Here is a 15,914-nt window from a genome sequence, read left to right as displayed (position 1 = left end):
TTCTTGCTTATCAATTGCATATTAGACCCAACAAGCTTGCTGATCATTAGTTACTAAATCTTTAGTAATATAGTTGGTCACTAATGGGAAATCAGTACACAGTTAATTCAGATGACCCATTTGTCACTCTTTTGTAGAACAGCTTTTACTTTTGTAGATGTGGTCAAATTGAAGTGGCTGTAACACAGCTGATGAGCTAATAAGCTAGTTAAGGTAGGTTAACTCAAATGACAGCACTGTGTGGCCTGGTTAATGGTGCGAAATTGCTCATCTGAGTTTACCAAAGTTGAACTAACCAAGAAAAATTCACATAGATTTACTTTCCCTGTGTAAATTCACTGATCACTGCAGTTCCTTGGGAATTTGGCACCAAATTGTGATGAATGGGATAGTGACATGTCTATGGTTTCTATTGGTCTCCCTGGAACGTTTTGACCAGTTTTTATTGAATCTGAATGGATCTAGGTGGCTAAAGTCAGACCAGGAGACACCGTTCAGTAAAAATCAATTATGCAGTGAGTGTGTGTCTTCCAAGAATTTTCACTAGTCCCTGTTTGATGCAAATAACAGGAAGGATGACTCACTGTTGTGTCTGTGACTGTTGGATTGCAGCTGTTTTAGTCCTCTACACTGGGCTCTCAGCCGTAAACACACACAAACTTGGGTGACTGTGTGTGGGTGTGTATATGTGTGTGCTTATGTGTGCTTGCCCTTCCAGTTTCATTTCTCTTATGTCATTTTATTGATCAAGCGGCTGTTCTTGAGTACGTAGTGATGAGTTGGAGCTTGTGCCGTGTTGTCATGTTTTTTGTTTGTGCCATCTGTGTTGTTGGGAATTAGTTTTTGTAGGCAAAGTGAAGGGTTGAGACCGCTGGTACCTGTCACACAGAGGCATCGTGATTGATTAGGTAATGCTGCTCAGTTGCTCTTGCTTTGCTTGTGTTTATGACTTTCTCATTTGCATGATGTAAATGAATGTGTTTGCTGGGCTAAGTGAATTAAAGATGCTGCACGTGAGGACAGGGTGTAGGCGTGTACAAGCATATGTGGTGAACTACTGTGAATTCCTTCACATACAGTGTATGTGAAAATTGAACTGTCAAACAAAGAGATTTTACAACAGCTTTACAGAAGCTTTGTCAAGAAATTAAAAGCTTAAAATGTTTTAATTGAATCTGCCCATTGGTCACATTAGCAGTCAACCGACTGCTAGAATGGACAAACACTGGCTCCAGAGACATATTTTTTATATTTAAGTAGCATCTTGAATTTGGTGATGATGGCACTGCTTGGAAGATGAATAAGAATAAAGATAAGTGTCCTGGGAAGTTTGAGAACCAAAATTTGGAGAAGTGAATTATCATACTTAGATTGTACACATGACAAAGGCAGGGAGCATGAATCCTTGTCGTTAAAGAAACAAAGACAAAATGAGATTAGAAGAGGTGGTTTATTACGTCGCCTCTCCAGATGAAAACTGTTGATGAAGGACAAATTTCTCCAGAGCGATTTTCTGCTGAACAGGTAATTTAGCAGGCAACACATAAAGGTTTAGTCTGTGTTAGCTATATACAGTAATATTAATACAACACAAAGTTGCTATGCAAAGATAATTTCCTGCCGTATTGGTTGGTGTTAGTATCTTGCAGCCCAATATGATGAAAAATGTTTATAAATACAAACCTCAATTAATTTAAGCAACCCAATGCTATGCTGCAGCCAGATTAAACTCAAAGTATAAAATAACCTTTTTGCAATATTTTGATAATCAATAATGTGGATCTGCACTGCGTTATGGACCTGTGATACTTTATAACCAATGAGTGACTTTTGGTCATGGTTCTGCTAACTAATGCTAGCAGCATCCTGTTTAAGTCTTTGTTGTTTCCAGTTAAAATGTCACACACTAGGTCTGCTTAGCTCTTTAATGTTAATCCAATGTCTGGACTTAAACTGATGACAGGCCGAACTGAAACCGTTGTCAGGTTTTGCTCTCTGCAAGTTGGTGGAGAAACAGGCTTCAGCATGGCACAGCTCTGCAATAAGCGGAGCCAAGATGCATCACTCGCCTGAACATTTAGGGTGGACTGTTTCTGTAGATCTTGTTTCTCTGTCTCACCTCACATCAGCTGCCAGTTAAAATTTCTATTTTTACTGAGCATCTTAGTACAAACATTAAATATTGCATTGGAAAACAACACGAGCATTTAGATTATATTATTATTAATTTAAAAAAAAAGCTGTTATACTGTCTCAGTCTTCACTTACTGTAATTATCATACAAGTGGTATTGTTATTATATTTTTATATACCATGTTAGGTGAAAATAAAAAAGTAAACATTAAGACAAAGAAAAACAGCACAGCTAAGGAATAGACAGTTACGATTTAAATGTAGGCTTTCAAAACAGAGTGTTTCAAACCTCTGTATGTACAGTTGCTGATCCTGCAGATCTGCACAGATAAAAAGGAAAGAACAGCAGTGATCCAGGACATGTTTGAGCTTTCAAGTGTCTGCAGCAAAGGCAGAGAAAGCGGCAGAGGGAATATTTTTATCAGTAGCAGCAGGGGACTGGTGACTGACTGTGTTTAAAGCCAGCTGGTTAAGAGCAGATACCAAGGAGATTCAGTGACGCTGCTGAAGAGCAAATGGGTGCAGTGGTCAGTTTAACATCAATTTAACACACAAAGTTTATCACCTTCCCATTGCAAGAGTGAAGAAAAAACCCTGAGCTGCATGAGAAATGCTGCAAAATTTTCTTTTTAAGAATATAGAAGATAAACATTCAACCTGACAACAAATACTTTTTGTCCCCAGAGGAGAGTAATGAACACCAGTGTTCTCTTTAAAATTGCTTTTATACACAATGAGTCTTTGTTCATTTATTATTATTATTATCTTTGCTTTATTTCAAGTGGATGCTCACACCTGCTACAGTCCTAATAATATCAACAGCATTTGGTGCTGTGATAAATATCAAATGAAAGAATGAATGGATTATTTCACAATCCAGCTCCTTCTTTTGTTTAACACTGTAACTGTGGGGCACAACCGCTCCTTTATACTATACATAAGATAAACAAACATACAAAATATCAACATTATAAAGACCTTATGTAATGTTAGTTTAGAAAGAGCACTGGAGTGGTGCTTGTATTAGCTGATTGATGAAGTTTTATATTCATGTTGCACAATCAGTGATTAATTCACAGCTCTGTGACTATAAGCTAAATGTTACAGCCCAGTCATATTCATAAATGTCATCAACACAGCAACTGAAATTTGACATTTCTTACTGTTACTGTGCTCGTGTTAGTGCTGTTTGCTGCTGCAGTTACGACCTCAACCTCCTCCTTCTGTTGTATTATCACTGTTGATTTATCTGTTAATGTTAATTTTTCCATATAGTGAATGCAGCACTCATTATTTTGTGATATAAACCAAGTAAAGATGGCTGCCACATATTGAAGTTGTAGATCCCGGTGTGTGTTCAACTATACAGCACTTACCTACCTCAACTCCTTCATTCAGGTCTACAATCCCTCCTGCCCACTGTGCTCTGCCATCAAAAGGCGTCTGGTGGTCCCATCACCACAAAAAAGAGCAAAACTCTTCAGCTCAGTGGTCCCACAATGATGGAACAAGGTACCAAACTCTGCACGGTCAACAGCTTTCTTCCCAAAATTAAAAAAAAAAAAACAGTTGAAAACAAAACTCTTCCACAACTTTATATGCAAGTAAAACTTAAAAAAAAATCAACAAGAATCAATTCTTGCACAGGCATCTCATTTGCTTTTCTTTGATGTTTTCTCCTTGACTTAGATATTTTGCTTGCCTTGTACCTCACTTCTAAGTCACCTTGAATAAAAGCACCAAATGACTAAATGTGAATTATGATCCCAATACATACCCTTGACACACACACATAAACATGCACACATACACATCAATCCATCTAATTATTTCATTGACCATTATTGTAATAAAATCCCCCACCTGCTGATCCACTAATCTGGAGCTTCAGGTGTGTGTGTGTGAAGATGCTTTAATTAAATGTAAATAAGATGTGAGCTTTTTATTTTTTATTACAACTATTTCATTGATTTAAAAATATAACATTATTAAGCTTTTACAGACATAACAATTATTTTCCCATTGAACTCTGCATTGTATATGTTTTAACTTTAGTCATTTGAAGTTGGGCTGTAGCTATTGATTATCATAGTAATCAAGTATCCTATTCATTAATTTATTAATTGAGAAATGGCCATAATTTTTCTCTATTAAAGAGCAATGGTAGGATCACATGAACAATGAACAGAGAAATTAGTTTTGTTTTTGGGGGGACTTTCTTAGTGCTAAATATATAATAGTATTACACTGATCAGCCCCAACTTTAACACTGGTGGTCTTAATAATGTCAAGGGGGGACAAGGGTCTGCATGGCCATTCTGGGTCATACACAGAAAACTGTGATATACTGTTTGCAGAGGTGGTAGAAAGTGCAAGTATTTGTCTACGAAAATTCTGCACTTAAAATTTTTTAGTCAGGTGAAAGTACTAAGCAGATTATTTTACTTAAAGTACAAAAGTAAAAGTACTTCACTAAGAAAACAATGTATTTTAAACAATCGTTATTGGCAAAAATGTTCAGTAATTAATAAAACACAAGAGTTAAAGATCACTGTTGGTAAACATGGAGCTAATAACCTATAATAGTATGTCAGAATGTATTAGTTCATAATTCTTAAAATGAAAACAATATTTTTATGTAAAAAACACCAGGCGGTGGAGTTGTGACTGACTGTTGTACGTGTAAAAAACAAAAGCCATTTAGTACATTTAACTTTACTGTTTGTGCTGACGGGTGTTTAATCCCTAACAATACACGGCCTGGCCAAAAAAGTCACCACCTGGATTTAACTAAGCAAACAGGTAAGAGACTTCCATTGGATACTTACAGCAGTGATTATTATGTCTCAACTTGCAGCAAGTTCTCTGATGCACTCTAAATGATGCAATGAGTAGCTGACTTCCTGAATATACTGAATGACCATGTTTTTCCATCAAGGGATTTTTTTTCATCTCTGATGGCACAGGCAATGATTCAACTAGCTCCAATTGTGAAAGAAACGTTCAAGGAGCATGAGACTTCATTTTCACACAAAGATTGGCCACTTTAACCTGATCAACAATCTTTGGGATGTGCTGGAGAAGACTTTACACAGTGGTTAATGGTCTGCACTTATGTAGCGCTTTTCTACCTATTGGCTCTCAAAGCGCTTTACACTGCTTCTTATTCACCCATTTGTACTTACAATCACACACACCGATGGGGAAGCTGCTATGCAGCTGGCCAACAAAGCAAATAAGTTGAGGTTCAGTGTCTTGCTCAAAGACACTTTGACATGTGACCAAAGGAGCTGGGGATCAAACCAACAACTGCGGGATTGTTGGATGACCGCTCTACCTCCTGTGCCACAGTCGCAGTGGTAATTGATACAAGATCTTGGTAAAAAACATAAGCATTTCGACAGTAATAAATGTAGTGAGGATTCCCCAAGGATTCCATGGTGAATATGTTTTTTTTGTTTGTTTGTTTTTTTTGGCTAAGACAGTGAATATTTTGTATTGATTTTGCATTTGTTGTGTTTAGAGGTTCTGCAATGTGAGTAAAACTGTCAGATACATGTAGGGAGAAAAGTACAATATGTTCCACTGAATTATAAGGGAATAGCTTGAAATCTAAATACTTGAGTAAAGTACCCTGACAATATATGTAGTTATAGTAGTTGTAGTAGTTATATGGATTAAATGAAGAGTCGATGCAAATAATTTGCAATCGAGTTTTGTTGTGTCTTTTTTAATTTGTTCACCTCCCTTGCTGATAACCTCTCAAATGTTCAGTAAGATATATTTGCTATCTATTAAAGGAGTCTTTTATGAAAGTTAATCAGGTTTGTGCAACCGCAAAATACACAAACACACAAGCGTGCACGCACATGCACACACACACAAACACACATATGCACACAAAATTCTTTAGTAATTGATATGTCCTGTGTGCGCTGGGCTGCTCGCCCGGCTCACATTGATTGATCTGCTGATAGGATGGATGCTCTCAAGTTTGTGATGTGATCTGTTACAGCAAGGAAGTACACACACTGAAGACAGAGAGGATGGGATAAAGCAAGGAGGATCTGTGTGTCTCTCTCTCTCTTTCTGTCCTCCAACACATCCCTCACCTCGCCACTTCTCTCTGATTACAGTTTAAAGAGGGCACCTCACAGGAGCAGACAGACATGGGAGGAAGATGGATGGGCCCAGCAGCTAGTCTGGGACCAAACAGATTAAAGTCTCCCCCACCAGCATCTCATGTTCATTTCACTTCTTTTACCAAGTGACTGTGGGGTCATGACAAGGCCACGAAGCTTGAATATGATGGGATCATTGGTCAGACACATTCCTTAGCCACACTCTGTACTATATGTTTCATTGTCTAGTTTTTGTACCAGACACTGGCTCAGCTGTCACTGAAAAACTTGGGGGTTGCAGATTGTGTTTTCAAAATGTGGCACAGACAACAATGTAACCCCCACCCCCAAAGTCCAACTTGAGCCCAGAGGTTTTGACTACAATACAGTAGTTCACATCTGGGGACCCACTGACACCATAAAATATGGTGAATTAGCACTGTATTGATAATCACACACGGCAAATCGCAGCAGCAGCTCCAGGTCTGTGCATGTTGATAAGCTGGCTAAGTTGCACCAAGTAACTTCTCTTTGCTGTCAGCGCACCGGCCTGCTCCTCTGACAGTTTCTCTGCCTCACGTCTCTCACTTCAAAACCCTCCATCAACTCTCCTGCAACTCGTGGGGAAGCACACACACAGTTTACAAACCTTTGCTTTCAGTATATACATACAAAAAAACATGCATCAACCCATGGGAGTGAGACTCAATGTTCTCCGTTGATCTGCAGGTGCATGTATATAGAATTTACACAAGTCTGTATCCTGCCAGTGAATCTGGATGCCCTTGTGTGAACAGAAAGAAGTAACTAACTCGTTAAAGATTCTGACTGACTAGACATACAGGCTCTGCAACAGTATCTAAAACGTGATGCATCAATATTATGATGCTCAATAAATCTCAACCAACTAAGTCCATATCCGCTTCTACATTTTCTCTGTGTACTGTGTAGTTTAGAATCAAGTCAAAAGCTGAGGTTGTTGTAGCTTTAAATATCCTTGAACTATTGATCATATTGACTATTCTCAACTGCTGTAATTATTGTTGCTTCTCAGTGTGTTATTGTGTGTTCTAAACATTTGTACTGTACGGTTAGTTGTTTGTGTCTGCTGGGGCCCTGTTCTCTGTACGTAGATTAGTGAGTTACCCACATAAGTATGTTAAGGATTTGACTTAATGTCTGAATCTTTTGATTCTTTGCAGCTGTTTTAAAATCGATCTGAAACTGTTGGCATAGCAACAAGTTCTAACCTGCAAATGTGCAGGTTGGCTCAAGGAGACATAAGCATGTGGACTAGAAGAGCTTGGGATTGAGGTGCTGACCCTGGTGTCAGTGGACAGTCTGCCCTTATGTCCTGAGTCACAGCTGCCCAAATGCTGTGAGCAAAAGGACATAAAATCAACTTAAAGATTTAGGCTGTTAAGGGACCAATGAAACCTGAAAATATCATAGTTCCTGTGACATTAAATGGAGAATTGTCATTTAAACACAACATTGTACAAGTTTATGAATGTAGGATTAACTTTACTAAAAACATATGGCAATTTAAAGTACTTTAGTTTAGTTCAAGTACTCAGAGTAGTTTCACTTTCAGCCTTTTGGCTATTTATTTAAGCTTCCTTTTCACCACCCTTTCTGTGGTGAACAGCCCAACATCAGTCCTGGTCTGACCTCATTTTGTAAAGTGCAAATACAAGATAACTTTATCCATCCACAAACTGCTTTTTAGGAACCTAAATTAGTTGGATGAGACTTATCAGAAAGAAGTAAAACTACTAAAATAAGAATGTGGTTGAATATCTGTTAATCACAGTTGTTGTCAAGCCCACTTAGACTTACCTCACAATCCATCCAGTTATAGTATTTATCCCTTCTCACTGACTGAGAGGTATAAACAACCACAGTAGGGGCCAATACCATGTCAGTGGGGCTGGATCACCCCTTTCAAGGATGAGATGCTCATCATCTGCTGTGTTTACACTTTCAGACTTTTAGACTGTATTTATTTGACAGCCTTTGATGCATTAATGATTTCTCTTGTCTCTTGGGTCTCTTGGTTCTGTCTAGCTCTGATTTCTCTCGAGTTAGCTGCACTCTTTCATCAAAGCTGGACTTTCCCTGATTCTCAACTTTGAACCAAAGCAAGCCAGAGATATGGGAAGTATGGAGAAAAAAAGTATTTTTCTTTGACAGAGCTTGGGTAAAGCAGGCTGGCATTTTTTTTCTTGTCAGACTAATGCAGCTGAACAGTTCTCATCTTTGGAAAGATTGCTTCTGTGGAATTCCTGCTTTATTAGTTTAAGGAAAAACAAAACCCATGACCTGGATTTGAACCTTAGACCTTCCAACATCGTGTAAGTCTTAACCTGCTGATGCTTTAAGTTGACAAAGCAGATGATCAATTGCTGTTCAGTTCTCAAAATGGTTTAAGAGGCAACTGCGATAGTATAACTTGCAAAGAAAGATTAGTTCCTTAGTTCTATACTGTAGCATTTCTTACATAAAAACAGTCTTTTTAGCAGCCCTTGTGATGAGATATGAGATGTGGAAAGTGGCTGCAAATTGCTCCTCTTTCTCTCTGTCACACAGAAGCAATTTAATGCTGGGGAGCAAAGCTTCTCAGGCAGGAGACATCTATGTGATATAAGTCGTCTCTTGTGAGAAGACAAATGAGAAAGACAAACTAAACCAGACTGAAAGAGAGAAAAGAGGGTGATTGTATTTTGTAAACCCAAGGCATGTTCTGTTTTTCTTGGTGCTGTGCGGGGGGAGGGGACCAGGTCTGAGAGTGCTGCTGACCTTGACACAACAGGAGCAAAAAGCATCATTGGTCCCAGCACCCTTAATCTGTCACCACACATTGACATGCGCAGAGAAGCGTGGACACAGTCAACAGCACTGTAAAAAAGTTTTCTTTTTAAGGAAAACTATCTGATAGGACAAAGGTCTCTCTCTTTCCTAATGCTGAATATGGTATAAACAACACTAACATGGTCCCCAGAGAAGAAGTTCCAGGTTTTCGTTGAGCATCATCATCATCAGGTTCACGTTTGTGTTTTCTAATTAAAGGTTCAACAAAGGGTGTAAGATTGGACCAATACATTTGATGCAGGCATTCACGGTACTGTACTGTACGAATGAAATGTTCAATTTCCATTTTGCAATAAACTGTACATGGTAGATTTAAAAAAAAAAATCTTTCTTTATTGGTAAAGTTTAAAAATAGAGTTAAGGAGAATTTCCATATCCAAAGACTCTTGCCTTAGTGATCCCTGAAGGAAAGCAGTAAAAGAACACTTTAATAAACTGGTGTTTTATTCATGCACATGAATAAAACAATAATAAAGGATATAATGCAAAAAAGATTAAAACTAGGGCATTGACATTATAGGTTTTATATTCATAAAAAATAACCCCACAATGATAAGAAAATTGCCACAATGATGTTTTTTTTTTGGATAGATTTAGAGATTTGATGTAAGAATACTACTGGTTATCAGTCTGAAAACACCAAGGTCTCAATGGTGAAGATAAGAATTTTAATAGGAAGAAGCAGAGACATCGAGGCCCTAATCCCTGCAACATCTCAACTTTGCCTTTTATAGTCAGGCTGTTAAACTCATTGTGAGCATACAAAGGCCAGAGGAAGTCAACGACCCGCACGAGAGGACAATCGACACTTTATGTGAAACAGGAGAGACATGGTATTCTTCTAATCCTGAGAATCACTATCTGAAATTAAAAAAAAATTGGACTGCTGCTGAGCATTGATGTAGCACTTTAAGTTTTTTTTTGCTTGGCCTAAAGCAGAATTACAGCCTGTCAGAAGCTCAGAGAGGAACAAACAACCTCAGCCGAGAGAAAGGCCTTCAGCAAAAGCAGAGGGATGTTTTGTCTGTGACAGGACTTGATAATGTTTTCTGCTCCTTCAGTGGCAGGCCTCCACTCAGTGTGTGGACAGAGAGGAAAAGAAATGGCAATGAGACGTTCCAGCGTGTCTCAAAGAGACAAACCATGACAGCAAAGGCATCGATGCAGTTATTGGCACGATACCTTACTTCAAAGAGAGATGCAATAAGACAATGATACACTGTACACGCGTGCAAAATTTGTAAAGGAACATGTTCCCATGTCACCCTCTGCGATTTAGCCTTTTCCTTTCGGCTTCTTCTTTTGTTCCTTTCTCCTCTTCCATTGCCCCTTCATCTTCCTTCCAACCCCCTCCCGACTTCTCATCCCTCACCACCCCCTTGTGCACATCACCCCCAAGAATCTTTGAAATTCTCTGAAATGGAAATGTGTGGTGTTGGGCCCTACCATGAGGACACGGGGCTGAAAATATGTCTGATTTTCTTCTCTTTTCTAGTTTTCTGTGGGAAGGTCCTGTGCTTATGTTTTCTCTTGAGAGGAAGTGTAAATGTAAATAAAAACAGATTGCAAGGATTTGCAAATCTCATCAACCCATATGTTCTTCACAATAGAACATTAAAAAAAACATATCAGATGTTAAAACAGACATTTCAGCATTTCATGGAAAATATTAGCTCATTCTGAATTTGATGGCTGCAACTCATCTCAAAAAAGTTGGAACATGGTGATGCCAAATGTTTTCTATTGGTGAAAGGTCTGGACTGCAGGCAGGCCAGTTCAGCCCCCGGACTCTTCTCCTGTGAAGCCACGCTGTTGTGTTGGATACATTATGTTGCTTAGCATTGTCTTGCTGATATATGCAAGGATTTCCCTGAAAGAGATTCCTATTTACTGATGGTGCCTTTCCAGATGTGTAAGATGCCCACGCCATATGCTGCATAGTCTGCAGCACATGACGTCCCTGTTTCCACAAAGAATTTCTAATTTTGATTAATCGGACCATAGAACAGTTTTCCATTTTGCCTCCGACCATTTTAAATTAGGTTTGGCCCAGAGAACACGGCAGCGTTTCTGCATCGTGTTCACAGAGGCTCTGCCTCTCAAATGTTACTGTCATGTTACTGACCTGTTACCAATGAACTTAATTAGTTGTCAAATGCTCCTCCATTTGTTTTTGATTTGTGGCAGTTACTTTTCCAGCCTTTTGTTGCCCCTATTCTAACTTTTTTGAGATGTGTTGTGGCCATCAAATAAAAAATCTGCTATTATTTTCCATGAAATGGTAGAATATCTCAGTTCCAACATCGTATAGGTTGTTTATGTTCTATTGTGAATAAAATATGAGTTTATGAGTTTCGCAAATCATTGTAGTCTGTTCTTATTTACGTTTTCACATATTCCTAACTTCTGTGGAATTGGGGTTATATAAGAGGAGTGGCATGACTCTCCTTGTCCTGAGAGAACTGTTCTTTGCATGAGTAATGAGCTCCGTACATCCGTGCTGTCTCTTTGCTGTCTTTAATTGCCTCAGAGTGACTGTTTTAGAGGGATCCAGTAATTAACGTCTTCTTTAGGGTGAGAATCCAGCGTTACTACTTCATTGGCCTGAGTTGTTTTAGCAGTGTGAAGAGCTTTTACTCTTATAAATGCGCTTCAAAATATGTCAGGTTGTGATCTGTTTGTGACTCTGGCTGCTGGAGAAATGTTTCTGTGCAGGCATGTGTTTGTTTCAGCGCTCCAAATTATGTGTGTGTCTGCCTCCACCTCTTTCTCACCAGTACCCAGATGTGTGAAAAAGGAGCTGATAAATAATAATGTTACTCCCCTATGTCCCCACTGCAGCTTTTTAATCAGTGCCTTGAACAGGCAACTCTGCGTTTATTTGCTAGTCTACATATACCATAGTCTGGGTGACACAGAAAACAGATCAAAAAGTTTTACAGTAAATGTTCTCTGCAGCTTCAGCAGTTCAAGTGTGGAGGCTCATCTTTACATTATAGTTATGACCAATGCAGTCTGTAGCATACCTGTGTTGTCCACAGATAGTTTTACCAAACACTATTTCAAGCTGAACAACGATTTCCTTTCTCCACTCTAATGGTAAATTTGAGATGCACTTAAAGGATGATTTCCCAGTTTTTCAAGTCTGTCTGTAGTCAGGTGTTAAAATGAACATAAAAAGAGGTTTTGTATGTTTTTTTCTTTTCCTCAAGCTTTTTCAATGAAACTGATGGGGACAAATTCACAGTCCAAATGTATCTAGTTTTGTGGATTTGTATCTAAAACCACAACAAAGCTTCAGTAGTCTTAGATAATCAAAGTGTTTTTAGTTTCCCTGGACAGTGATTCCCGGTTGGGTTGCAGTGAAAGGAAAGTAACAAAAAGATGTAACTTTGTACTAAAATGGAAATATATTGTTTAATTTGACAATATCAAACTAGAAAAAAGATAGTGTCTTATTTGAAAGGCTGAAGCCTGATATTGTCTTCAGATAAACTTTTAAACTATTAGATTTTTGCACAGGGGAGGACTGTGAGTCATCATTTACATAGAATAGGAAGAGTCTTTTGCAGGGATCTCTTAAAGGCCTCCAGTCCATCTCAGAGCTGACACTGAGAGACACACACAGACAGACAACCATTCACACTCACATTAAAACCTTAGACAATTTAAGTCACCAGTTAACATAACATGCATGTCTTTCCACTGTTGGAGCAAACCCAAGCGAGCACAGGGAGAACATGCAAACTCCACACAGAAAGGCCACAGTCAGCAGGTAGACTGTAATTTGTTACAGGGTTCATACGTGTATCTTATGTATGTATTCTTTTTTTTGGACAGACTCAAATTATGAACTTATCCTTTGAGGCAAATTCCCATGCACAGTCCCAAGATCCAAGAGTTCATGTTCTTCTTGTTGGGTTTTTCTGTGGGCTGGCCACATGATGCTACCAGAAGATTGTGTGGTTTACTGAAGTGTGTGTGTGTGTATGTGTGTGTGTACAGTGTCCATGTGCACTGTCACAAAGATGCGATATGTGATCTCCCTCCAGATGAAGGTGACTTGGATGGGTGGTGGATTTTCGGTAATGCAGGCTGCTGGGATAAAGATGTCAGGCGATGCTGGCAGGTTTGTTACAGCTGTGCTCCCTGTGAAATGACTGAAAACACAAACACTTGCTGAGCCCTTCATCATACACACAGACACACACGCACTCGAATACACACTGCTAGTTCAAATAGTCTTAGTCCTTCTGTTTGTATTCGTGTTTGTTTTTGTGTCACTGGTTGCGTGTGGACAGTCTGTGTGTCACTGCTAGTAATTTTTCACGTCCTCTCTCTCTCTGATGATCCGAAGCACAGTGGGCTTGGCACAGCCTTGAACTCGCAGTCATGCCAGGATTCTGAAATCTGAACCTCTCTGCTGCCCATACCAGCCTGAGGATGGAGAGATGGAGGGGTGGGTACAAACAAACTAGAGAGCAACAAAGAAACTGAGACATGGAGGAGAAGACAGTAAGACAGAAGAGAAGAGAAGTAGTGTTTTATCTTTGAGAGGTTGTGCAGATTAGTTCTCTTCTCTTGTCTCTCTGTTTGTCTTTTCAAGTAACAAGGTTCACTACAGAGGGTGAACGGCAAAGGATAATCCTCAAGATCATAGATAATCAATTTACACCCTCTCGCTGCCAGGCAGCTTACTCTGTCTGTCCGGCTCTGCTCTCAGTTATTGATTATAATTTTTATTCTTTTTATTTATTCTTTTTGTAGTCAAATCACCCAGCTCCTTTCTATTTGTTTCCTGCACACATGCACATGTGATCAGCACACTATTCTCCGTTGGCACGTTTCACTGGGATTTCTCTCTGGCTGGGCTGTCTTTTCTGCTTGTAAGGGCCTCCATTAAGCATATGATTGTGGGTTAGTGTAAATAATAGGACCCAATGAGTGGTTTCTGGGTTCGGGTGTGTGTGTGTGTGTGTGTGTGTGTGTGTGTGTATGTGTGTGTGTTTATGTGAATGTGTGTGGTTGCTATGGGTTTCAGATTCATCCTAAAAGGGGTAATGAGGTGGGAAGACTTTATCCATTTGTGGGTGTATGCATGTCAGCTTGTGTAACTGCATCCTCAGTCTCGCTCTGCCTCACCTGCAACACACACCAACGCGTGTGTGCATGCGCACACACACACACATTGTATATTCGCAAATGAAAGCTAATTAATGAGCAAGTTAAATTGTAATATCCACAGCATTAAGTCCATAGACAGTGACCTGCTGGAAGGCTTTCACGGTGTTATTACAGCAAGCTGAACAAGCTACCATCTTTGTCACTATTCAAAATATAAGAAGTAAAGTTTCAGCCTAAACAGTTAATGCAGTCACAGCACAGCTAGAAGTATGAAAGTATGATTTAATTATCAGTTTAACTATGAATTATTATTATAGCTCCTAACTCTATACCACAACATCCACTAAATGCTTTGAGTTCCAACAAGAAAGGATGCAGGCCTTACCTGAACTTCAACCCTCCATACTAAAACACGAATAATATTACAAAGTATTAGAAAACTGTGTTAATCAGGATATAAAATCTTAATAATAAAGTTAAAGATTCTCTATACTGCTGAGATAAATAAAAGCCAAGGATTACATAACATGACATACTCACCTGGGTCAAATCTACACCCACCCAAATCTTTGAAACCTGTCTCTCTTCCTGTTCACTTACTATAGACACAGACACACATATGTCCTGTGTGTCACCACCCGGTGACAGCAGTGACGCCAATTTCCTTTGTCATGTACAGTCAAAGTGAGTCACACACACTCCCTGTCAAGTGCCAAAGCTATGGACCTTGTGACAACCCTATCAGTATTCCGTGTGTGTTTGTATGTGTGTCTGTGGGGGTGTGTGTGCGTGCGTGCCCACATGCATTTGTGTCTTTGTGTGGTGAAAGTTAGTTTCCATTGAGGCCTCATTGTGCAGAAGTGAAGTGTCTATAAAGCAACGATGGATAAACAACTCTCCTTTGTTTGGCTTCTAGCGCTCATACACAATCCATCCAGCAAAAACGCACAGTTTGTCAGAATGAACGCACACATTCAGACACACACATCCATGTTTATTGTTATCATCTCTGTAATGATGGCTCTATTTCCCCTCAACTCAGCATGGTCCGCACTTGGCTTTAAAAACATTCCATTTACTAGGTGCCAATTACAGATCTCCACACACACACAAACACACACACACACACACACACACACACACACAATACAGGTGGTATTTGTTTGCACTAACAAGACAAGAGAAAAGACAAAAAAGGAAATCAAAAATGAAAGCTTGACATTGGAGGTTTCTGTTGTTGGACAATAAAAGTTTCACTATTACATTTATTTTTCTCTCCTTTTTTTTTTACCCTCTTTCACGCTTCTTCATGCAGGAGCTTTTTATAACTTGTACTTTTTGTACCACTGCATAGTCGACTATCTGCTATTACTATGTGTTTATGAGTAGTTATGAGAGATGTTTTTTCTCTTTGTGTAGCATGGTAAATACTAGAATACACAGGAGCCACAACTGCCATTATTACAGTACAGATTTAACAGTTATGCTTGTGAGTCAGAGCTTATTTTTAGAGCACAGTTAAAAACTGATGAGTTACAGGAATACAATCTCCTTATTGCAATCAAGAGGAAATTAGTAAATTAATGAAAACACTGAGCACAAAAAACAACACCACTACAGCATTGCACAAAGACCGTTTTAAAGACAGAGTACAGACAGATTTGC

General features: G+C 39.0%; 1 protein-coding gene across 3 annotated transcripts in view; it reads left to right on the top strand.

Annotated features, from left to right (window-relative positions):
* The window catches only part of LOC137109209 (LHFPL tetraspan subfamily member 7 protein), an 88,217-nt gene that overhangs the window by 30,060 nt on the left and 42,243 nt on the right, over positions 1 to 15,914 (top strand). Inside the window, exon 4 of one of the 3 annotated variants that reach the window (XM_067494755.1) lies at positions 3,532 to 3,938. The exons of 1 other annotated variant lie outside the window; for it this stretch is intronic. In XM_067494755.1, the coding sequence (XP_067350856.1) occupies positions 3,532 to 3,803 (272 nt within the window). In that variant the 3' untranslated portion in view covers positions 3,804 to 3,938. Of the gene's footprint in view, positions 1 to 3,531; positions 3,939 to 15,914 lie in introns of those variants that run through there. One more of the 3 variants, XM_067494754.1, reaches the window with a different exon arrangement.

Source organism: Channa argus, chromosome 24 (assembly GCF_033026475.1).
Source record: "Channa argus isolate prfri chromosome 24, Channa argus male v1.0, whole genome shotgun sequence".
NCBI lineage: Eukaryota > Metazoa > Chordata > Actinopteri > Anabantiformes > Channidae > Channa > Channa argus.
Note: the sequence above shows the minus strand (reverse complement) of the source record. Positions and strands in the feature narration are given on the sequence as shown.